The sequence below is a fragment of the Nerophis ophidion genome, linkage group LG07 (assembly GCF_033978795.1).
Source record: "Nerophis ophidion isolate RoL-2023_Sa linkage group LG07, RoL_Noph_v1.0, whole genome shotgun sequence".
NCBI lineage: Eukaryota > Metazoa > Chordata > Actinopteri > Syngnathiformes > Syngnathidae > Nerophis > Nerophis ophidion.
The window spans coordinates 76,265,747-76,291,185 of NC_084617.1; the positions used below are offsets into that span (position 1 = coordinate 76,265,747).

Genomic DNA, 25,439 nt, shown 5'->3' on the forward strand with positions numbered 1-25,439 from the left:
GAAGAACCCACAAAAGGGCAAGGAAAACTCACACCCAGTGGGCAGGGAGAATTCACATTCAGTGGGACGCCAGCGACAATGCTGACTATGAGAAACCTTGGAGAGGACCTCAGATGTGGGCAACCCCCCCCCTCTAGGGGACCGAAAGCAATGGATGTCGAGCGGGTCTAACATGATACTGTGAAAGTTCAATCCATAGTGGCTCCAAGACAGCAGTGAGAGTCCCGTCCACAGGAAACCATCTCAAGCGGATCAGCAGCGTAGAGATGTCCCCAACCGATACAGGCGAGCGGTCCATCCTGGGTCCCGACGAGCGGTCCATCCTGGGTCTCGACTCTGGACAGCCAGTACTTCATCCATGGTCATCGGACCGGACCCCCTCCACAAGGGAGGGGGGGACATAGGAGAAAGAAAAGAAGCGGCAGATCAACTGGTCTAAAAAGGAGGTCTATTTAAAGGCTAGAGTATACAGATGAGTTTTAAGATGAGACTTAAATGCTTCTACTGAGGTAGCATCTCGAACTGTTACCGGGAGGGCATTCCAGAGTACTGGAGCCCGAACGGAAAACGCTCTATAGCCCGCAGACTTTTTTTGAGCTCTAGGAATCACTAATAAGCCGGAGTCTTTTGAACGCAGATTTCTTGCCGGGACATATGGTACAATACAATCGGCAAGATAGGCTGGAGCTAGACCGTGTAGTATTTTATACGTAAGTAGTAAAACCTTAAAGTCACATCTTAAGTGCACAGGAAGCCAGATCTTGTTGCTTCCTCCACCTAAGCACCATTGATTCATTGATGTTCAATTCTCTCGCTGCTGCTCTATTTCCGTGTTCTTCTGCGTGACTTATTGCCTTGAGTTTGAATTCTGCGTTGTACGCGTGTCTTTTAGTAGGAGCCATTTTGTGGTCGTCTTTACAGAAACACACAAGTGAAATGAATCGGATTAGCCCCGCGCTTCTTCTTCTACGGGGGCGGGTGCTTACCTTGGCGGTTGCGTACCGTAGAAGAAGAAGCGCTTCCTCTTTCCAGGTGGACGGGCGCTTACCTTGGCGGTTGCTTACCGTAGAAGAAGAAGCGCTTCCTGTTTCCAGGTGGGCGGGCGCTTACCTTGGCGGTTGCTTACCGTAGAAGAAGAAGCGCTTCCTGTTCCCAGGTGGGCGGGCGCTTACCTTGGCGGTTGCTTACCGTAGAAGAAGAAGTGCTTCCTGTTTCCAGGTGGACGGGCGCTTACCTTGGCGGTTGCTTACCGTAGAAGAAGAAGTGCTTCCTCTTTCCAGGTGGACGGGCGCTTACCTTGGCGGTTGCTTACCGTAGAAGAAGAAGCGCTTCCTGTTTCCAGGTGGGCGGGCGCTTACCTTAGCGGTTGCGTACCGTAGAAGAAGAAGCGCTTCCTGTTTCCAGTTGGGCGGGCGCTTACCTTGGCGGTTGCGTACCGTAGAAGAAGAAGCGCTTCCTCTTTCCAGGTGGACGGGCACTTACCTTGGTGGTTGCTTACCGTAGAAGAAGAAGCGCTTCCTGTTTCCAGGTGGGCGGGCGCTTACCTTGGCGGTTGCTTACCGTAGAAGAAGAAGCGCTTCCTGTTTCCAGGTGGGCGGGCGCTTACCTTGGCGGTTGCTTACCGTAGAAGAAGAAGCGCTTCCTCTTTCCAGGTGAACGGGCGCTTACCTTGGCGGTTGCTTACCGTAGAAGAAGAAGCGCTTCCTCTTTCCAGGTGGGCGGGCGCTTACCTTGGCGGTTGCGTACCGTAGAAGAAGAAGCGCTTCCTCTTTCCAGGTGGACGGGCGCTTACCTTGGCGGTTGCGTACCGTAGAAGAAGAAGCGCTTCCTCTTTCCAGGTGGGCGGGCGCTTACCTTGGCGGTTGCTTACCGTAGAAGAAGAAGCGCTTCCTGTTTCCAGGTGGGCGGGCGCTTACCTTGGCGGTTGCGTACCGTAGAAGAAGAAGTGCTTCCTCTTTCCAGGTGGACGGGCGCTTACCTTGGCGGTTGCTTACCGTAGAAGAAGAAGCGCTTCCTCTTTCCAGGTGGGCGGGCGCTTACCTTGGCGGTTGCTTACCGTAGAAGAAGAAGCGCTTCCTGTTTCCAGGTGGGCGGGCGCTTACCTTGGCGGTTGCTTACCGTAGAAGAAGAAGCGCTTCCTGTTTCCAGGTGGGCGGGCGCTTACCTTGGCGGTTGCGTACCGTAGAAGAAGAAGCGCTTCCTCTTTCCAGGTGGGCGGGCGCTTACCTTGGCGGTTGCTTACCGTAGAAGAAGAAGCGCTTCCTCTTTCCAGGTGGGCGGGTGCTTACCTTGGCGGTTGCTTACCGTAGAAGAAGAAGCGCTTCCTCTTTCCAGGTGGGCGGGCGCTTACCTTGGCGGTTGCTTACCGTAGAAGAAGAAGCGCTTCCTCTTTCCAGGTGGGCGGGCGCTTACCTTGGTGGTTGCTTACCGTAGAAGAAGAAGCGCTTCCTGTTTCCAGGTGGGCGGGCGCTTACCTTGGCGGTTGCGTACCGTAGAAGAAGAAGCGCTTCCTGTTTCCAGGTGGGCGGGCGCTTACCTTGGCGGTTGCTTACCGTAGAAGAAGAAGCGCTTCCTCTTTCCAGGTGGGCGGGCGCTTACCTTGGTGGTTGCTTACCGTAGAAGAAGAAGCGCTTCCTGTTTCCAGGTGGGCGGGCGCTTACCTTGGCGGTTGCGTACCGTAGAAGAAGAAGCGCTTCCTGTTTCCAGGTGGGCGGGCGCTTACCTTGGCGGTTGCGTACCGTAGAAGAAGAAGCGCTTCCTCTTTCCAGGTGGGCAGGCGCTTACCTTGGCGGTTGCTTACCGTAGAAGAAGAAGCGCTTCCTGTTTCCAGGTGGGCGGGCGCTTACCTTGGTGGTTGCGTACCGTAGAAGAAGAAGCGCTTCCTCTTTCCAGGTGGGCGGGCGCTTACCTTGGCGGTTGCGTACCGTAGAAGAAGAAGCGCTTCCTGTTTCCAGGTGGGCGGGCGCTTACCTTGGCGGTTGCGTACCGTAGAAGAAGAAGCGCTTCCTGTTTCCAGGTGGGCGGGCGCTTACCTTGGCGGTTGCTTACCGTAGAAGAAGAAGCGCTTCCTCTTTCCAGGTGGACGGGCGCTTACCTTGGCGGTTGCTTACCGTAGAAGAAGAAGCGCTTCCTCTTTCCAGGTGGGCGGGCGCTTACCTTGGTGGTTGCTTACCGTAGAAGAAGAAGCGCTTCCTCTTTCCAGGTGGGCGGGCGCTTACCTTGGCGGTTGCTTACCGTAGAAGAAGAAGCGCTTCCTCATCTACGGGAAAAAAAGATGGCGGCTGTTTAGAGTAGTTGCGAAACCTAAACTCTATGAAAATAAATATTTATCATGTTAGACCCGCTCGACATCTATTGCTTTCCTCCTCTCTAAGGTTCTCATAGTCATCATTGTCACCGACGTCCCACTGGGTGTGAGTTTTTCCTTGCCCTTATGTGGGTCTACCGAGGATGTCGTAGTGGTTTGTGCAGCCCTTCGAGACACTAGTGATTTAGGGCTATATAAGTAAACATTGATTGATTGATTGATTGATTAATACATATATGAGGCGCACAGGGTTATAAGCCGCACTGTCACCTTTTGAGAACATTTTTGATTTTTAGGTGCGGCTTATAGCGCGGAAAATACGGTATATAATATGGTTTCAAGACATTGAGAAGCGATCCTAGGCTATGGACACATGTATCTATTACACTTAAGGGACTCAAAAACATAAGCAATTATTGGTTATGTGTCATAATAAGCAAGGATGTGTGCATACACTGCAAAGTTAATTGACCAATAAAAAGATCCAGTGAATGTACGTTATATATATAATATGCTTTCAATACATTGAGAATGAAAGCCAGTTAATAGACTTACAGTAGACTTCCATTTATTCCATCTATCCATCTTCTTCCACTTATCCGAGGTCGGGTCGCAGGGAAGCCCAGACTTCCCTCTCCCCAGCCACTTGGTCCAGCTCCTCCCGGGGATCCCGAGGCGTTCCCAGGCCAGCCGGGAGACATAGTCTTCCCAACGTGTCCTGGGTCTGGCCTCCTACTAGTCGGACGTGCCCGAAACATCTCCATAGGGAGGCGTTCGGGTGGCATCCTGACCAGATACCCAAACCACCACATCTGGCTCATCTCCATGTGGAGGAGCAGCGGCTTTACTTTGAGTTCCTCCCGGATGGCAGAGCTTCTCACCCTATCTCTAAGGGAGAGACCCGCCACCCGGTGGAGGAAACTCATTTGGGCCGCTTGTACCCGTGATATTATCATTTCGGTCATGACCCAAAGCTCATGACCATAGGTGAGGATGGGAACGTAGATCGACCGGTAAATTGAGAGCTTTGCCTTCCGGCTCAGCTCCTTCTTCACCACAACGGATCGGTACAACGTCCGCATTACTTAAGACGCCGCACCGATCTGCCTGTCGAGCTCACCAACCCCGCCACCCGGTGGAGGAAACTCATTTTGGCTGCTTGCACCCGTGATCTTGTCCTTTCAGTCATAACCCAAAGCTCATGAGGATGGGAACATAGATCGACCGGTAAATTGAGAGCTATGTCTTCCGGCTCAGCTCCTTCTTCACCACGATCGATACAGCGTCCACATTACTGAAGACGCCGCACCAATCTCACCATCCACTCTTCCCTCACTCGTGAACAAGACTCTTAGGGTAAGATCTCCTCCCCAACCCGGAGATGGCACTCCACCCTTTTCCGGGCGAGAACCATGGACTCCGACTTGGAGGTGCTGAGTCTCACAGTCGCTTCACACTCGGTTGCGAACCGATCCAGTGAGAGCTGAAGATCCTGGACGGATGAAGCCATCAGGACCACAAAGCAGAGACCTAATCCTGCGGTCACCAAACCGGAACCCCTCAACGCCTTGACTGCGCCTAGAAATTGTGTCCATAAAAGTTATGAACAGAATGGGTGACAAAGGACAGCCTTGGTGGAGTCCAACCCTCACTGGAAACGGGTCCGACTTACTGCCGGCAATGCGGACCAAGCTCTGGCACTGATCATACAAATTTGAACTTTGCAGTACAGATAAGAACAAAATGTTGTTGCATTAGCTCATGCTAGTGCAGGATAAGAGAGCAATAATAATAATAGTGCTATCATTTCAAGTTGTGTCCAGAAACAAGAGATCTTTATTCTGTCCATGAATTACCATGAATTGATTAACGTGGACCCCGACTTAAACAAGTTGAAAAACTTATTCAGGTGTTACCATTTAGTGGTCAATTGTACGGAATATGTACTGTAGTGTGCAATCTACTAATAAAAGTATCAATCAATCAATCAAAAAGTCCACTTGAAGTCCTGGATCAAGTCTCACGAGTCTTATCCATGTCACACCATTGATTATTTTTTCATTCCATTGTTGCAGCGTGCAGTAGCATTGGATGTTGATGCAGCTTTTGTATTTTTCCAATGCCTACATTATTCAGAAGTCGGATCAATTTGCTGAAGCTTAATTGACTCAGTTTTAGATACAGCAGGCTTCATTGTTTGTTCCAGCTTGCATTTGTGCCAGGAAGATTATGCAAGCAATAACGTGACCTACTGTTAATTCCAGAAGTATTTGATCAGTGATTATATTTTGAAGAGTTTGCCTTTAGGTACGGCATCACCAAAATGTATTTAAACTAGAATGACATCTTTACTTTAAGAGGTTCTACCCACTTGTGGAAATGTCAGGTGTTTTAGTATTTGTGATTACAAATACCTTCAATCAATCAATCAATCAATGTTTATTTATATAGCCCCAAATCACAAATGTCTCAAAGGACTGCACAAATCATTACGACTACAACATCCTCGGAAGAACCCACAAAAGGGCAAGGAAAACTCACACCCAGTGGGCAGGGAGAATTCACATCCAGTGGGACGCCAGTGACAATGCTGACTATGAGAAACCTTGGAGAGGACCTCAGATGTGGGCAACCCCCCCTCTCTAGGGGACCGAAAGCAATGGATGTCGAGCGGGTCTAACATGATACTGTGAAAGTTCAATCCATAGTGGCTCCAACACAGCCGCGAGAGTTCAGTTCAAAGCGGATCCAAGACAGCAGCGAGAGTCCCGTCCACAGGAAACCATCTCAAGCGGAGGCGGATCAGCAGCGTAGAGATGTCACCAACCGATACACAGACGAGCGGTCCATCCTGGGTCTCGACTCTGGACAGCCAGTACTTCATCCATGGTCATCGGACCGGACCCCCTCCACAAGGGAGGGGGGGACATAGGAGAAAGAAAAGAAGCGGCAGATCAACTGGTCTAAAAAGGAGGTCTATTTAAAGGCTAGAGTATCCAGATGAGTTTTAAGGTGAGACTTAAATGCTTCTACTGAGGTAGCATCTCGAACTGTTACCGGGAGGGCATTCCAGAGTACTGGAGCCCGAACGGAAAACGCTCTATAGCCCGCAGACTTTTTTTGGGCTCTAGGAATCACTAATAAGCCGGAGTCTTTTGAAGGCAGATTTCTTGCCGGGACATATGGTACAATACAATCGGCAAGATAGGATGGAGCTAGACCGTGTAGTATTTTATAGGTAAGTAGTAAAACCTTAAAGTCACATCTTAAGTGCACAGGAAGCCAGTGCTGGTGAGTAACTTAATTAGTAGTTGTGTTAGTTACAAAATAGGCACTTTTTCTTATGATTGAGATGCTTCTGCTCATTTGTGTTAATATGTTATTGATGTGAGTGGCCCAAGACAGTCTTTCACCGATTTCATCTATAAGACGTTATAAAAACATCTTTAATCGTGCCAATCCATCCCTTTTGTTTCTTGAATCCTTTCACTGCCGATGTTGAAGGAATATTTATTGTACTATCAGACTTGCATTCTATTCCTTCGCCGTCTTTGTCCGTCATATTCCCGTTCATTTGCTGGTGCAGACTAATCAGCGTATGTCGGTACCCTTCAGACACCTTCTGCTTGGTGAGGTCATTCAAAGTTTTCAGCCTGAGTCAAAGACATTTGACAGCAGTCATTATATGATCTAATTAAGTGATGCTGGGAGGAAGTACACCGAGTAATAAGAAGGTACGAGGACGAGTAATAAGAAGGTACGAGGACGAGTAATAAGAAGGTATGAGGACGAGTAATAAGAAGGTACGAGGAGGATCAGACAATCTGGGCTTGTTAAAAGTTACAGTAGTGGAAGGTGTGCAGACCAGACCGCCTGCAGAGAGGGCAGAATTATTAAGTGCGGTTCTTATAATGAAGTCGGGGTTTTATATGACTAAAAAAAACAAGCTGAGGAGGTCTGGAGTGTATGGACTTGAATCTTAAACACTGACATTGAGCTATGCTGACTTATATCTTTTTTTTTTTTCAACATCCACAATATGTCCGATGCTTTGTCGTTGTTTCATTGTGGAAAAAAGGAAAATATTGCTGCCAAGCCGTGAATTTGCATCCTCAGAGGTGTGAATAAGGGAGTGGATCAACAATACAGTCCTGACAAGAGAGAGGGACATCTCTGACACAGGACAGACTTGGACGTAAATATTGAAAACTGTAAATTCCACACGACAAATCGTGTGGGAAGTTGTTCGACACCCTCAGCATTATGTGCACATGCAGAATATGGACTGGACTCTCACACTATTATGTTAGATCCACTATGGACTGGACTCTCACAATATTATGTTAGATCCACTATGGACTGGACTCTCACTATTATGTTAGATCCACTATGGACTGGACTCTCACTATTATGTTAGATCCACTATGGACTGGACTCTCACTATTATGTTAGATCCACTATGGACTGGACTCACACTATTATGTTAGATCCACTATGGACTGGACCACTCACTATTATGTTGGATCCACTATGGACTGGACTCTCACTATTATGTTAGATCAACTATGGACTTGACTCTCACTATTATGTTAGATCCACTATGGACTGGACTCTCACTATTATGTTAGATCCACTATGGACTGGACTCTCACTATTATGTTAGATCCACTATGGACTTGACTCTCACTATTATGTTAGATCCACTATGGACTGGACTCTCACTATTATGTTAGATCCACTATGGACTTGACTCTCACTATTATGTTAGATCCACTATGGACTTGACTCTCACTATTATGTTAGATCCACTATGGACTGGACACTCACTCTATTATGTTAGATCCACTTTGGACTGGACTCTCACTATTATGTTAGATCCACTATGGACTTGACTCTCACTATTATGTTAGATCCACTATGGACTGGACTCTCACACTATTATGTTAGATCCACTATGGACTGGACTCTCACACTATTATGTTAGATCCACTATGGACTGGACTCTCACAATATTATGTTAGATCCACTATGGACTGGACTCTCACTATTATGTTAGATCCACTATGGACTGGACTCACACTATTATGTTGGATCCACTATGGACTGGACTCTCACACTATTATGTTAGATCCACTATGGACTGGACTCTCACTATTATGTTAGATCCACTATGGACTGGACTCTCACACTATTATGTTGGATCCACTATGGACTGGACTCTCACACTATTATGTTAGATCCACTATGGACTGGACTCTCACTATTATGTTAGATCCACTATGGACTGGACTCTCACTATTATGTTAGATCCACTATGGACTGGACTCTCACTATTATGTTAGATCCACTATGGACTGGACACTCACTCTATTATGTTAGATCCACTTTGGACTGGACTCTCACTATTATGTTAGATCCACTATGGACTTGACTCTCACTATTATGTTAGATCCACTATGGACTGGACTCTCACTATTATGTTAGATCCACTATGGACTGGACTCTCACAATATTATGTTAGATCCACAATGGACTGGACTCTCACTATTATGTTAGATCCACTATGGACTTGACTCTCACTATTATGTTAGATCCACAATGGACTGGAGTCTCACTATTATGTTAGATCCACTATGGACTGGACTCTCACAATATTATGTTGGATCCACTATGGACTGGACTCTCACACCATTATGTTAGATCCACTATGGACCTGACTCTCACACTATTATGTTAGATCCACTATGGACTGGACTCTCACACTATTATGTTAGATCCACTATGGACTGGACTCTCACTATTATGTTAGATCCACTATGGACTGGACTCTCACACTATTATGTTAGATCCACTATGGACTGGACTCTCACACTATTATGTTAGATCCACTATGGACTGGACTCTCACTATTATGTTAGATCCACTATGGACTGGACTCTCACTATTATGTTAGATCCACTATGGACTTGACTCTCACTATTATGTTGGATCTGCTATGGACTGGACTCTCACACTATTATATGTTAGAACTACTCGACGTCCATTGCACCGGTCGCCCAGTGGGGGTCCCCACATCTGTAGTCCCCTCCAAGGTTTCTCATTGTCATCCCATTGGGTTGAGTTTTTCCTTGCCCTGATGTGGGATCTGAGCGGAGGATGTTGTTGTGGCTTGTGCAGCCCTTTGAGACACTTGTGATTTAGGACTATATAAGTAAACATTGATTGATTGGTTGATTGGATTTGAATGTCAATAATCAACTAATTAATGGTGAATATGTTCCCCACACTGAAGTGTTACCTTGTTTTTAAATAATGTTCTCATTATCTCAGTTTCTCTTGCTCTTTATATCCCTGCACTTCATGACTGGGTGAAGTTAAAATCCGCAGCTGCTGCCAGTTTCCCATCAGGACTATTCTGTTGGAGCGCAGCTGCTGTAGGAAGATGGCAAAGTGTCGCTTGGCTGGACTCCACCAAATCTGTTTTCTCCTCCGCTCGCCTGCTCTAACTTCCAATACTTCTTCCCTACACATCTTGAGTTGACATGATTTGCCACAGTCAGACATCTACCTGCTCCTCACAGCTTCGTCTCAGTCCAGTGACCTAAGCTGGGGTCGCACCTGCGCCTCTGGTGGTTTTCCCCCCCGCACGGTAGTTTTGTTTTCTTACATGTTTGTGAAATCCCCACCTGCTTCCTTCCCTGCATCCATTCTTGAACTGAACACAACATTGCTGCTACACTCATGTCCGGAAGTCTGTGGACAGAAGGCTTTCTGTTGGCTCCAGGCCAAAGACGATCATGAAATGCAAACAGTTTCCATCTTAGCACCGCGGTACCTGGTCAAATATAAATCTAGAGCAGGGGTGCCCACACTTTTTCTGCAGGTGAGCTACTTTTCAATTGACCAACTCGAGGGGATCTACCTCATTTATATATATCATTTATATTTATTTATTTATGAAAGAGACATGTTTGTAAACAAGTTAAATGTGTTTAATGATAATACAAGCATGTGTAACACATATAGATGTCTTTCTTTCACAAAGACAAGAATATAAGTTGGTGTATTACCTGATTCTGATGACTTGCATTGATTGGAATCCGACAGTAATGATGATAACGCCCACATTTTCAAATGGAGGAGAAAAAAAGTTGTCCTTTCTGTACAATACCACATGAAAGTGGTTGGTTTTTGGCATCTAATTCATCCAGCTTCCATACACTTTACAAGAAAAACATTGGCGGCAAATTCCGTAGCTTGCTTGATTGACATTCACGGCACCCGAGGGTCTTGTGAGATGACGCTGGCTGCTGCCAGTTCATTATTATGAAAAAATGACAGAGAGGAAGGCGAGAAACACTTTTTATTTCAACAGACTTTGGCGCCGTCCCTTCCGTCAAAACTCTAAAGGCCGACTGCACATTTCCTATCTTCACAATAAAAGCCCTGCTTCATGCCGCCTGCGCTAACAAAATAAGAGTCTCGGAAAGCTGGCGTGCACAAGTGATGTGCACGCCAGCTTTCTGAGGGATCGCTTGTGCACGCCAGTTTTCCGAGACTCTGTATTTAGTTAGCGCAGGCAGCATGAAGCAGGGCTTTTATTGTGAAGATAGGAAATGTGCAGTCGGCCTTTAGAGTTTTGACGGAAGGTACCCAGGTTGTACCCAGGTTGTAGAGAATGCTAAAGGCAGTGCCTTTAAGGCACGCCCTCAATATTGTTGCCCGGGTGAAAATCGGGAGAATGCTTGTTTGCCCCGGGAGATTTTCGGGAGGGGCACTGAACTTCGGGACGATTGGCAAATGGGAGAAATTGCGGTGTTACAGCCAGGGGCGCCGAAAAGAGGGGGTAAAGGAGACGGATTCTAAGGGGCCTATGATGGAGGGGGGCCCAGAGAGGCCCCTAATGATGAAATGATGTGTTGGGGGCCCTGTAAAGATTATTTTCATGGGGCCAAAAATCCCTAGCGGCGCCCCTGGTTGCAGTGGCACTGCTGCTGTGTAATAAAGGCGGGCCAGCTGTAATGTTAATTTGATATTGCCTCTAGGGCCAAATGAAATTACACGGCGGGCCAAATTTGGCCCGCGGGCCAGAGTTTGACACCCATGCCATAGATGGAGACAAGTACACACATTTCGATGGTGGTCCATGCGGTCAAAGTAGACATTTTAGCAGGATAATGCCAACAGCCTGTCCAGCCTCTAACTTTCCAAACACCTTTGGCTAATGGACATTAGTAAAATGTGGCATAATTACTTACTAAACCATCTTGCAAGAAGCATAAACTAAAGAAACCTGAAGTGTGGGACTCGTCGATTGCCATTTGAAGTATCTTGGAGTAGGATTTGGGTTCGAGGTCTGGCAACCTCAGTCATGGGATTGCAGTACCATTCTTGGCCATATTATTACATCTGGCACCTTTAACGTTTCTTATTATGATTTCTATTTTATAGTGTTTCACGCCATTAAACAAATGTTAATTAAAGGAAATACACAACTTTCACCAGGTGGCTGCAGGATTAGGTCTCTGCTTTTTGCAGATGATGTGGTCCTGATGGCTTCATCTGGCCGGGATCTTCAGCTCTCACTGGATCGGTTTGCAGCCGGAATGAGAATCAGCACCTCCAAGTCCGAGTCCATGGTTCTCGCCCGGAAAAGGGTGGAGTGCCATCTCCGGGTTGGGGAGGAGACCCTGCCCCAAGTGGAGGAGTTCAAGTACCTAGGAGTCTTGTTCACGAGTGAGGGAAGAGTGGATCGTGAGATCGACAGGCGGATCGGTGCGGCGTCTTCAGTAATGCGGACGTTGTACCGATCCGTTGTGGTGAAGAAGGAGCTGAGCCGGAAGGCAAAGCTCTCAATTTACCGGTCGATCTACGTTCCCATCCTCACCTATGGTCATGAGCTTTGGGTCATGACCGAAAGGACAAGATCACGGGTACAAGCGGCCCAAATGAGGTTCCAGGTCTCTCCCTTAGAGATAGGGTGAGAAGCTCTGCCATCTGGGAGGAACTCAAAGTAAAGCCGCTGCTCCTCCACATCGAGAGGAGCCAGATGAGGTGGTTCGGGCATCTGGTCAGGATGCCACCCGAACGCCTCCGTAGGGAGGTGTTTAGGGCACGTCCAACCGGTAGGAGGCCACGAGGAAGACCCAGGACACGTTGGGAAGACTATGTCTCCCGGCTGGCCTGGGAACGCCTCGGGATCCCCCGGGAAGAGCTAGACGAAGTGGCTGGGGAGAGGGAAGTCTGGGCTTCCCTGCTTAGGTTGTTGCCCCCGCGACCCGACCTCGGATAAGCGGAAGAAGATGGATGGATGGATGGACACAACTTTCAGAGGACTTAGCTGAAACTGAACAATGACCAGCAGGACACACGATCATCTCTCACAGCACACCTTTTACCATTCATTTACCATGAATTGATTAACGTGGACCCCGACTTAAACAAGTTGAATTTTACTGAGGTGTTTCCATTTAGTGGTCAATTGTACGGAATATGTACTGTACTGTGCAATCTACTAATACAATTCCAATCAATCAATCAATCAATCAAGCAATCAATTAATTAAACCAGTGTGCCACAGTGGTCTGTATCACTGGTTTACACACAACAAATCAAAAAATGATACTGATATCGATGCTTTATTTGTTATATGGTGCAAAGAACAATACTGAACAAAAACAATGTAAATATGTCAGATTGTAGCCAAAGGCTAATTTCTATCCGTGGTCCCCAGCTGGTTGTTGGTATGCAACAAAGTCCATAACTGCCCTTTATCTACCGTGTTTAAGAGGTCTTGTCCTGTTTACCATCCTGGATGTCCCAGTTAAAAAACAAAACATGAGGATATTTGGTGCAGTATTGTTCCTTCCGTAATGATCAATTAATCAGCAGTGAAGCAGAACATTTGCAGTAATCTAAGCCTCTGAATGGATGTTAATGTTGCGTGTAATTTTTTTCATTCCAGCCATGATTTGTTTTTGTAAGAATAGGGAGTGCATTTGTACAGATAGCTTGTATTGGTGAAATAGAAACTGATTTTTAAAGAATAGCATCTTGAACAGACAACATTTAGCAAATAGAAAAGCACTCTGAGGTCACAGACCTCCGCCAGGTTGTATCGCCCACTAGTGCAAAAGTCCTGAATCCAGACGGACTTCTGGATCAGCCCCAAAAATGTCATGACTTTGTTCCTTAACCCATTTTGGACATTTCCTTCAAGGTAGATACAATCCACACATAACTTTTTGATTGAAAGAACCAAAGCAAACACACTTGTCTGTCTCCTGTCTCCACTATCGTTTTCTCTGCTATACCAAAGCACACCGATACCCAAAACGAGACAGACATTGAAAATAAGAGTATGAATTATGTGGATCAGGCCCAAAATGTAATCCATCCATCCATTCATCTCCTTCCGCTTATCCAAGTTCTTCCCATAGTCTTCCCAACCTGTCCTGGGTCTTCCCCGTGGCCTCCTACCGGTTGGAAATCCCCTAAACACTTCCCTGGGGAAGCGTTTGGGTGGCATCGGTGTCGGATGCCTGGACCACTTCATCTGGCTTCTCTCGATGTGGAGGACCAGTGGCTTTACTTTGAGTTCCTCCCGGATGACAGATCTTGTCCTTTTGGTGAGAGTGGGAACGTAGATCGACCGGTAAATTGAGAGTTTTGCCTTCCGGCTCAGCTCCTTCTTCACCACATCGGATCGATACAACATCCGCATTACTGAAGACGCCGCACCGATCCGCCTGTCGATCTCACGATCCACTCTTCCCTCACTCGTGAACAAGACTCCTAGGTACTTGAACTCCTCCACTTGGGGCAGGGTCACTTCCCCAACCCGGAGATGGCACTCCACCCTTTTCCGGGCGAGAACCATGGACTCGGACTTGGAGGTGCTGATTCTCATTCCGGTCGCTTCAAACTCGGCTGCGAACCGATCCAGTGAGAGCTGAAGATCCTGGTCAGATGAAGCCATCAGGACCACATCATCTGCAAAAAGCAGAGACCTAATCCCGCGGTCACCAAACCGGAACCCCTCAACGCCTTGACTGCGCCTAGAAATTCTGTCCATAAAAGTTATGAACAGAATGGGTGACAAAGGGCAGCTTTGGCAGAGTCCAACCCTCACTGGAAACGGGTCTGACTTACTGCCTGCAATGCGGACCAAGCTCTGACACTGATCATACAGGAGGTGGACCGCCTCAATCAGACAGTCCGATACCCCATACTCTCTGAGCACTCCCCACAGGACTTCCCGAGAGACACGGTCCAATGCCTTCTCCAAGTCCACAAAGCACATGTAGACTGGTTGGGCAAACTCCCATGCACCCTCAAGAACCCTGCCCAGAGTATAGAGCTGGTCCACAGTTCCACGACCAGGACGAAAACCACCCTGTTCCTCCTGAATCCGAGGTTGGACTATCCGGCGTAATATAATCAGTTAAAAAATGTAGACAAGAAATACCCTTTACTTTGTTACAGAATAACAGAAAATCTTCCTTTAAGAACGTCACTTTTGGATACTATTGGTCTTCACGCTGAATAGATTTGATAACTTGGATGCTGCTCTATCAGTTTCACAAGCTTTCTGATGACTTACTGATTCATTTTGGTGTAAATAAACATTGCAATGCTGTCACACCACAGCTGATGTCAAATAAAGCCTGGATTAGACATCATTTCCTGCCTTCCAAGTAACATTTTGGAGAGATATTATCGGGCTAAACAACACTAAGTTTGAGGCAATCAGTATAGAAAATGATGTAAAATGTACAGCATGGGTCATCGGTGTGAGTCTAAGGACCATCCATCCATCATCTTCCGCTTATCCGAGGTCAGGTCGCGGGGGCAACAGCCTAAGCAGGGAAGCCCAGACTTCCCTCTCCCCAGCCACTTCGTCTAGCTCTTCCCAGGGGATCCGGAGGCGTTCCCAGGCCAGCCGGGAGACATACTCTTCCCAACGTGTCCTGGGTCTTCCCCGTGGCGTCCTACCGGTTGGACGTGCCCTAAACACCTCCCTAGGGAGGCGTTCGGGTGGCATCCTGACCAGATGCCCAAGCCACCTCATGGATCGGTTCGCAGCCGAGTGTGAAGCGACCGGAATGAGAATCAGCACCTCCAAGTCCGAGTCCATGGTTCTCGCCCGGAAAAGGGTGGATTGCCATCAGTCGGGAAGGAGACGTGGTGGCAGTTGGAGCACTGGCGAGAGACAAGAAAAAGGACAACTGCTGAAAAGCACGAAAGAGACACTTTCTATTGAAAAATAAAACATTGTTGAACCTGAAGAAGCCTGTCATGTCGGTCCTTGGTGGTCCAGCCGGGTTGGGCGCCAACTGGTGGAGTTCTGTTGCTTCTGAGTTCTCCGGACCACATAGGACCGACAAGACAGGCTTCTTCAGGTTCAACAATGTTTTATTTTTCAATAGAAAGTGTCTCTTTTGTGCTTTTCAGCAGTTGTCCTTTTTCTTGTCTCTCGCCAGTGCTCCAACTCCCACCACGTCTCCTTCCCGACTGCTGCCTTTAACAGAGCGACAGGTGGTCAGACAAACACTTTCAGCTGTGTCATCCACTCACCTGTCGCCAATCCTGAAGCCGGTCCTGCCACACGCCGCTTCGCTGCAGGTGCGCAGGCCACGCCCACCACACATGTTATGTAGACCACAAGGAAGTCTTTTAAATTTAGAAAAAATATATATATTTGTACATATACGACCCCTTTAATGCGCCCTATAATCCGATGCGCCTTTTGGATGAAAGTAGACCTGACTAGACCCGCTCATAGGGAGTGTGCCTTATAATCCTGTGCACCCTATGGTCCGGAAAATTCGAGATATTACGCTCCGGGGACCAAACAACATTATGGCTACCAATGCTAGCGGCTGATCCCCAGTTCTTGAGGCACTTTTGGTGTATTTAAAATGGCATTTAAATATCAAAAGTAAAGTAATGTATTGCATTAGTTTTTTTCGAGTACCTCTTCTAAATAAATACTATCTGCAGTGGACATATACGCCTCAGTTCCAGTAAGGCATGGGTAGGGAACCTATGGCTCTAGAGCCAGATGTGGCTCTTTTGATGACTGCATCTGGCTCTCAGATAAATCTTAGCTGACATTGCTTAACACGATAATTATGAATAATTTTGCTGGTAATCACAGTGCTAAAAAATAACGTGCAAAATATAAAACACTCTCATGCATTTAAATCCATCCATCCGTTTTCTACCGCACCTGTTCAAGAAGTCGCATTAATGGTAAGAAGTATTTTATGTCAAGATGGGGGGGTTGCAGCTTGCTACAGGGTCGTCCCCCCAGGAAGGCAGACGGACTACTCGGGACATGGCATTTAGGTAAAAACATGACTTAATTTAAACTAAAAAAAGATACAAACAAAAATCGCTCACAGTGGAGGCACAACTTGGGCTAAAGAACAAAGACTATGAACATAAATCAAACAAAACTTACTTGGCATGGCATGAAGCAGGAAACTATGGCAAGGCATGAAACAAGTCAGCACAGAGAAAGAAAAGATCACATTGACGCCAGGGCGACTGACTGGCAAAGACGAGCTTAAATACTGCCTCGGATTAGTGCTCAAGAAGTAGGTGAGCGGGCATTTTGTCCACCAGAGACATCCAGCCATTTTCTACCGCTTATTCCCTTTCGGGGTCGCGGGGGGCGCTGGCGCCTATCTCAGCTACAATCGGGCGGAAGGCGGGGTACACCCTGGACAAGTCGCCACCTCATCGCAGGGCCAACACAGATAGACAGACAACAGTCACACTCTAGGGCCAATTTAGTGTTGCCAATCAACCTATCCCCAGGTGCATGTCTTTGGAAGTGGGAGGAAGCCGGAGTACCCGGAGGGAACCCACGCATTCACGGGGAGAACATGCAAACTCCACACAGAAAGATCTGGATTTGAACCCAGGACTGCAGGACCTTCGTATTGTGAGGCAGACGCACTAACCCCTCTGCCACCGTGAAGCCCCACCAGAGACAGGTGGACAAAATGAGTAACCAAGGAAACCAGACAGGGGAGTGGATAAAAACAGGAACTTAAAGAGTCCAAAGGACAAACAGCACATGGCCAAACAAAAACATGATCAACAGACATGACATTTGATTTATTATTGGTTAGCTTCAGAATAACAATGTTATTAAAAAGAATAAAATACTTATTATCCTCTAAAAATGTTGGTCTTACGTAAAAATGCACACATTTAGTTGTATTCAGTGTTAAAAAAATATGATTCGGCTCTCACTGAAATACATTTTGAAATATTTGGCTTTTATGGCTCTGTCAGCCAAAAAGGTTCCCGACCCCTCTTGTAAGTTATCTCTAAATAGGAGCTGCTGGCGTGTGTTTGATCATTAATTGTATCAATCGTGCTTCCGGAACATGGTGAGGAAAGTGAAGGTGAACTTTGGATGACCTAAGGTAACTTATGTTTCTTTTTGTGCAAGCCTCAGGCCTCGGTTTGGTGCTGCAGGCAAACTTCCCTGCGCTCACCTGTCAGATATGTATGTCGGGTGGGATGAGGAATAATATTAACTTTGCAAGACCGCAACCCAACATTTCATCATTTCAATCTGGGTTCCAAACTCTTCAAAGACTGTCTCTCGTCTGCCCTCTTTTCCTTCTGAAACACTCTTTGGCGGTATCACCTTTTTACTTGTAGGTGTTTGATATATATATATAATTAAATATAAATATATATATTTTTTATATAATGAAATGTCAACAATAACCAGTTTTGTGGTGATCAATAAGCCGGTATTTTGTATTGTTTTCTTTAAGATTCACAGTTTCTGATTTTCATCCTACTTCTAAGTGAATTTCAAATGTACTGGTGACTTCGATCATTGAAATATTTACAAATAAATATAGATTTATTTTTGCATGTGATCACATGTTGCTGGTCAATCTACAGTAAATGTGCTGCACTCCTGTTTCTTGTTCAATGGACCGATCTGAGTAATGGTTCTGATGGAAATACGTTTATTGCTGGTAATATCTGTGGAGAATAGTGAAGGGAAGTGAATTATATTTATATAGCGCTTTTCTCAAGTGACTCAAAGCGCTTGACATAGTGACACCCAATATCTAAGTTACATTCAAAGCAGTGTGGGTGGCACTGGGAGCAGGTGGGTAAAGTGTCTTGCCCAAGGACACAACGGCAGTAACTAGCATGGCACAAGCGGGAATCGAACCTGCAACCCTCAAGTTGCTGGCACGGCCACTCTACCAACCGAGCTATGCCGCCCCAAACATAACAACATAGATAAATAGATAAAAATATATAAAATACATAAAAATACCAAGCATACAGCTCAGGTTCACAGTCATTATTGTCACCTTGTGTTCAGCGACACTATTCCTCTTGAGTAAAAAAGTGTTCTTAAATCGGTTTGTCCGGCGTTTTATTGTCCTGTATCTCCTGCCTGAGGGCATCAGTTCGAAAAGTTTATGTCCAGGGTGAGATGGGTCCTTTAGGGGGCGTGGCCTGCGGGGTGTGTAAGGATCGGCCTCGAAACCAGCGGCAGGTGAGTGGATTGCCCAGCTGGGACTGGTTATCTAGTCACCTGTCGCCCTTATTAGCAGCAGCCGGCCCGAGACACGCTGGTGAGTGGACGCACGGAAACGCACAGAGAGAGACATGCCGGTCTACAAAGTCAAATATATATTGCTGGAAAGCAAGTCATCCCCTGGGGTTTATGTCAATAAAAGACTTGATTTAAACAGTGTACCGGGCTCCCGAATATCCGTCTGTATCAAGAGGGAAACATCTGCAAAATTATTTATGCTTTTCTATACAAACCCTGTTTCCATATGAGTTGGGAAATTGTGTTAGATGTAAATATAAACAGAATACAATGATTTGCAAATCCTTTTCAACCCATATTCAGTTGAATATGCTACAAAGACAACATATTTGATGTTCAAACTCATTAACTTTATTTTTTTTTGCAAATAATAATTAACTTAGAATTTCATGGCTGCAACACGTGCTAAAGTAGTTGGGAAAGGGCATGTTCACCACTGTGTTACATCACCTTTTCTTTTAACAACACTCAATAAACGTTTGGGAACTGAGGAAACTAATTGTTGAAGCTTTGTGAGTGAAATTCTTTTCCATTCTTGTTTTATGTAGAGCTTCAGTCCTTCAACAGTCCGGGGTCTCCGCTGTCCTATTTTACGCTTCATAATGCGCCACACATTTTCCATGGGAGACAGGTCTGGACTGCAGGCGGGCCAGGAAAGTACCCGCACTATTTTATTACGAAACCACGCTGTTGTAACACGTGGCTTGGAATTGTCTTGTTGAAATAAGCAGGGGCGTCCACGATAACGTTGCTTGGATGACAACATATGTTGCTCCAAAAGCTGTATGTACCTTTCAGCATTAATGGTGCCTTCACAGATGTGTAAGTTACCCATGCCTTGGGCACTAATGCACCCCCATACCATCACACATGCTGGCTTTTCAACTTTGCGTCGATAACAGTCTGGATGGTTCGCTTCCCCTTTGGTCCGGATGACACAATTTCAAATATTTCCAAAAACAATTTGAAATGTGGACTCGTCAGACCACAGAACACTTTTCTACTTTGCATCAGTCCATCTTAGATGATCTCGGGCCCAGAGAAGCCGGTAGCATTTCTGGATGTTGTTGATAAATGGTTTTTGCTTTGCATAGTAGAGCTTTAACTTGCACTTACAGATGTAGCGACCAACTGTATTTAGTGACAGTAGTTTTCTGAGGTATTCCTGAGCCCATGTGGTGATATCCTTTAGAGATTGATGTCGGTTTTTGATACAGTGCCGTCTGAGGGATGGAAGGTCACGGTCATTCAATGTTGGTTTCCGGCCATGCCGCTTACGTGGAGTGATTTCTCCAGATTCTCTGAACCTTTTGATGATATTATGGAGCGTAGATGTTGAAATCCCTAAATGTCTTGCAATTGCACTTTGAGAAAGGTTGTTCTTAAACTGTTTGACTATTTGCTCACACAGTTGTGGACAAAGGGGTGTACCTCGCCCCATCCTTTCTTGTGAAAGACTGAGCATTTTTTGGGGAAGCTGTTTTTATAGCCAATCATGGCACCCACCTGTTCCCAATTAACCTGCACACCTGTGGGATGTTCCAAATAAGTGTTTGATGAGCATTCCTCAACTTTATCAGTATTTATTGCCACCTTTCCCAACTTCTTTGTCACGTGTGGCTGGCATCAAATTCTAAAGTTAATGATTATTTGCACAAAAAAAAAATGTTTATGAGTTTGAACATCAATATGTTGTCTTTGTAGCATATTCAACTGAATATGGCTTGAAAAGGATTTGCAAATCATTGTATTCTGTTTATATTTACATCTAACACAATTTCCCAATTCATATGGAAACGGGGTTTGTAGTATTACACCACATTTCTGGCGCCTTCATTCCAATAAGACTATCTTTGACTTTGTTCCAAATAGACAATCTTTTATTGCATTCCATCCTTGGCTGGGAAGACATGTTATATCGCCCGGCGGGGCACCGAGTTAACACAATTATTGTAGTCTCATGAAATGTTATGCAGTGTTCAGTTCATTTAATAACCTTTCGAATGAGATGATACGGTTCTTTGACTTTTGGGTTTTTATTGCAGCTTCTATCTAGAACCTGAAGCAAATTATTGCAGTACATTGTGTTAACTCTCTAAAACACGGATGTCAAACGTGCGGCCCGCAGGCCTGAAAAGGTTCCCAACAAATACCACCTGCTGTGAATTATTTAACCCTGAACTCATCACAAAGCCAAGACTAAGGCTGAGCTGCTCCAGTGTAAACATCCACTTACAAATTGCACATATTTTGTCAGAGTTTGTTGGTGACGAACCCTACGATGCAGAGATGGAGGCAGGAATTGAACAGGACAACATGATTTCATTAAAATAAAAGAACAAGAACAAAGAAACACAAACACAAAGCGCGCACGAGGCGGATAACAAACTAAGAGGGCTTACATTTTTCTTTAAATGTAAAACATTTTCATTATTTTATTATTTGCATTTTATTATTTACTTTATTTTTGCATATCCATTATTTCCACTATTCTTTAAATCTAAAGCAACCTCTTGCATTTCCATTGTCTTATTATTTAAATTTTATTATCAATTTTATATTTGCATTTCCATTATTCTTTGTATGTAAATCATCCTCTTGCATTTCCATTATTTTATTATTTGCATTTTGTTATTGGCTTTTTATTATTTATTTTATTATTTCCATCATTTCCATTATTATTTAAATGTAAAGCATCCTCTGGCATTTCCATTGTTTTGTCATTTACATTTTATTATTTATTTTATTTGCATTTCCATTATTTCCATTATTTTTCAAACATAAAGCATCCCCTTGAATTTCCATTATTTTATTATTTGCATTTTATTAATTATTTTATTTGCATTTCCATTATTTCCATTATTCTTTAAATGTAAAGCATCCTCTTGCATTTCCATTGTTGTATTATTTACATTTTATTATCAATTGTATTATTTGCATTTCCATTGTTCTTTATATGTAAAGCATCCTCTTGCATTTCCATTATTTTATTATTTGCATTTTTTTTCATTTTATTATTTATTTTATTATTTCCATCATTTCCATTCTTATTTAAATGTAAAGCATCCTCTGGCATTTCCATTGTTTTGTCATTTACATTTTATTATTTATTTAATTTGCATTTCCATTATTTCCATTATTTTTCAAACATAAAGCATCCTCTTGCATTTCCATTATTTTATTATTTGCATTTTATTAATTATTTTATTTGCATTTCCAATATTTCCATTATTCTTTAAATGTAAAGCATCCTCTTGCATTTCCATTATTTTATTATTTGCATTTTATTAATTATTTTATTTGCATTTCCATTATTTCCACTATTCTTTAAATCTAAAGCAACCTCTTGCATTTCCATTGTCTTATTATTTAAATTTTATTATCAATTTCATATTTGCATTTCCATTATTCTTTATATGTAAAGCATCCTCTTGCATTTCCATTATTTTATTATTTGCATTTTGTTATTGGCTTTTTATTATTTATTTTATTATTTCCATTACTTCCATTCTTATTTAAATGTAAAGCATCCTCTGGCATTTCCATTGTTTTGTCATTTACATTTTATTATTTATTCAATTATTTGCATTTCCATTATTTTTCAAACATAAAGCATCCTCTTGCATGTACATTATTTTATTATTTGCATTTAATTAATTATTCTATTTGCATTTCCATTATTTCCATTATTCTTTAAATCTAAAGCATCCTCTTGCATTTCCATTGTCTTATTATTTAAATTTTATTATCAATTTTATATTTGCATTTCCATTATTCTTTATATGTAAAGCATCCTCTTGCATTTCCATTATTTTATTATTTGCATTTTGTTATTGGCTTTTTATTATTTATTTTATTATTTCCATTACTTCCATTATTATTTAAATGTAAAGCATCCTCTGGCATTTCCATTGTTTTGTCATTTACATTTTATTATTTATTTAATTATTTGCATTTCCATTATTTCCATTATTTTTCAAACATAAAGCATCCTCTTGCATTTCCATTATTTTATTATTTGTATTTTATTAATTATTTTATTTGCATTTCCATTATTTCCATTATCCTTTAAATGTAAAGCATCCTCTTGCATTTCCATTATTTTATTATTTGCATTTTGTTATTGGCTTTTTATTATTCATTTTATTATTTCCAATATTTCCATTCTTATTTAAATTTAAAGCATCCTCTGGCATTTCCATTGTTTTGTCATTTACATTTTATTATCTATTTAATTATTTGCATTTCCATTATTTCCATTATTTTTCAAACATAAAGCATCCTCTTGCATTTCCATTATTTTATTATTTGTATTTTATTAATTATTTTATTTGCATTTCCATTATTTCCATTATTCTTTAAATCTGAAGCATCCTCTTGCATTTCCATTGTTTTATTATTTACATTTTATTATCAATTTTATTATTTGCATTTCCATTATTCTTTATTTGTAAATCATCCTCTTGCATTTCCATTATTTTATTATTTCCATTACTTCCATTATTATTTAAATGTAAAGCATCCTCTGGCATTTCCATTGTTTTGTCATTTACATTTTAATATTTATTTAATTATTTGCATTTCCATTATTTCTTTTATGTTTTAAACATAAAGCATCCTCTTGCCTTTCCATTATTTTATTATTTGTATTTTATTATGTATTGTATTATTTGCATAACCATTATGATTTAAACGTAAAGCATCCTCTTGCATTTCCATTGTTTTATCATTTGCATGTTATTAATTATTTTATTTGCATTTCCATTATTTCCATGATTCTTTAAAAGTAAAGCATCCTCTTGCATTTCCACTAAGTATGTTTACTGGTTCTGATCCTTCTTGATGTTTCTGGTGGCTGTCCAGGTGTGGCAGTGCGGCGGCAGCATGGAAGTCCTCCCCTGTGCCAGAGTGGCCCACATCGAGCGCACCAAGAAGCCCTACAACAATGACATTGATTACTACGCCAAGCGCAATGCCTTGCGAGCAGCAGAAGTGTGGATGGATGAATACAAATCTCACGTCTACATGGCCTGGAACATTCCCATGAACGTAAGCATTGCTCTGTCGCAGGAGCCACCCTCTTTAGTGCCTTTTTGCCAAGTCTTATTTCCACATCCACACATGCACATCAATCCCTTTGAGGTGGAAGGAAAAGACAATAAAAAAGTATATGTTGAATTAAGACTGCAAGAGTGCTTCTCCAAACAGACAAATGAGTGTCAAGTCAGTATATTTTCTTACAAATCAGTTGGAATAATGACTTTCAACAGTCTTTTGGGGTTGGCTCTGAAACACAAACTGCTGCCGTCATTAATAAAGAGGTTTATATTCAATGCTCATGGCTGCCATAATTGCTGCAGGACGTCAGGAAAGAGCTCTGAGCTCATTGCTCTTCATAACACTTAGTCGCAGGGTACGATGTGAAATGTGTCCACCCCCTCCCGTAGTGTCATTAAAAAAAGCCGTGGCATGGAAACTATTGTACTGTGCTGCACTTTAATGTGTGTATAATCCAAAGACTAAAACTAAAAGGATCCTTTCTTCCCTCGCAAAGCAATCATACACTGAATTTTATATCCACCTTAACGACCAATTTAGCTGCTGGGAGTCCATTTGCAGCGGTGCAGGAAGGGTACATGTATATGTATATATATATATATATATATATATATATATATATATATATGTATATGTAGGTGTGGGAAAAATCACAAGACTACTTCATCTCTACAGAACTGTTTCATGAGGGGTTCCCTCAATCATCAGGAGATTTTAATGGAAGCATTCACATACAATTGTTTATATAGAACACAGAGTGGGTGGGTACAGGCAGGCGTAGGGACGTGGTGATTGGCTCATGTGTTACCTAGGAGGTGTTTCCGTCTGTGGCGGCATGTTGAAATGATTTCACTGCGCTTGTTGAGGGATGACAGATCTGGAAGATATATAATAAACAGTTTCTCTTTTAAGCATAGGTTGCATCTTTTATTACCACTGTTGTAAGGTGTGCTGGATGCAAGAATTTGCCATGTTATTGAATATTCAACATTATTGTCTTTGAGGTTCCAAATGTGTTTGCTGAGTTCTGTAGAATTCCGCAAAGTCTGGTTTCTAAAGGAGGCGTTGTGATTATTCCATCTTGTTTTGAACGCTCCTTCGGTTAATCCTACGTACGTGTCGGATGTGTTAATGTCCTTGCGTGTTAACCTTTGCTTGGTAAACGACTGATGTCTGTAAGCACCCCCCGTTGAGAGGGCAATCAGGTTTCTTGCGACAGTTACATTCATTATTGGTTTCAGAGTCGTTTAGTCTGGGGGTAGGCAGTCCTTTTGCAATTGCTTTGTTGTGGTTTGAAATGATTTGTTGTATGTTATTCATACAGCTGTAGCTCAATTTAATGTTGTTCTTGTTGAATATTTTTCTTAGGGTCTTGCCTTTGGGGAAGTGTTTGTCGATCAGAGTGAGGAACTTGTGGCCGATATTGGTTGAGACGTTTTTGCTGAATGGCGGATTGTACCAGATGTT

The 25,439-nt window shown here is 43.5% G+C and overlaps 1 protein-coding gene across 1 annotated transcript in view; it reads left to right on the forward strand.

The window, feature by feature from the left end:
• The window catches only part of galnt9 (polypeptide N-acetylgalactosaminyltransferase 9), a 206,271-nt gene that overhangs the window by 145,245 nt on the left and 35,587 nt on the right, over window positions 1–25,439 (forward strand). The window contains exon 7 of the mRNA XM_061907126.1: window positions 23,778–23,963. Within this exon, the coding sequence (XP_061763110.1) occupies window positions 23,778–23,963 (186 nt within the window). The remainder of the gene's footprint in view (window positions 1–23,777; window positions 23,964–25,439) is intronic.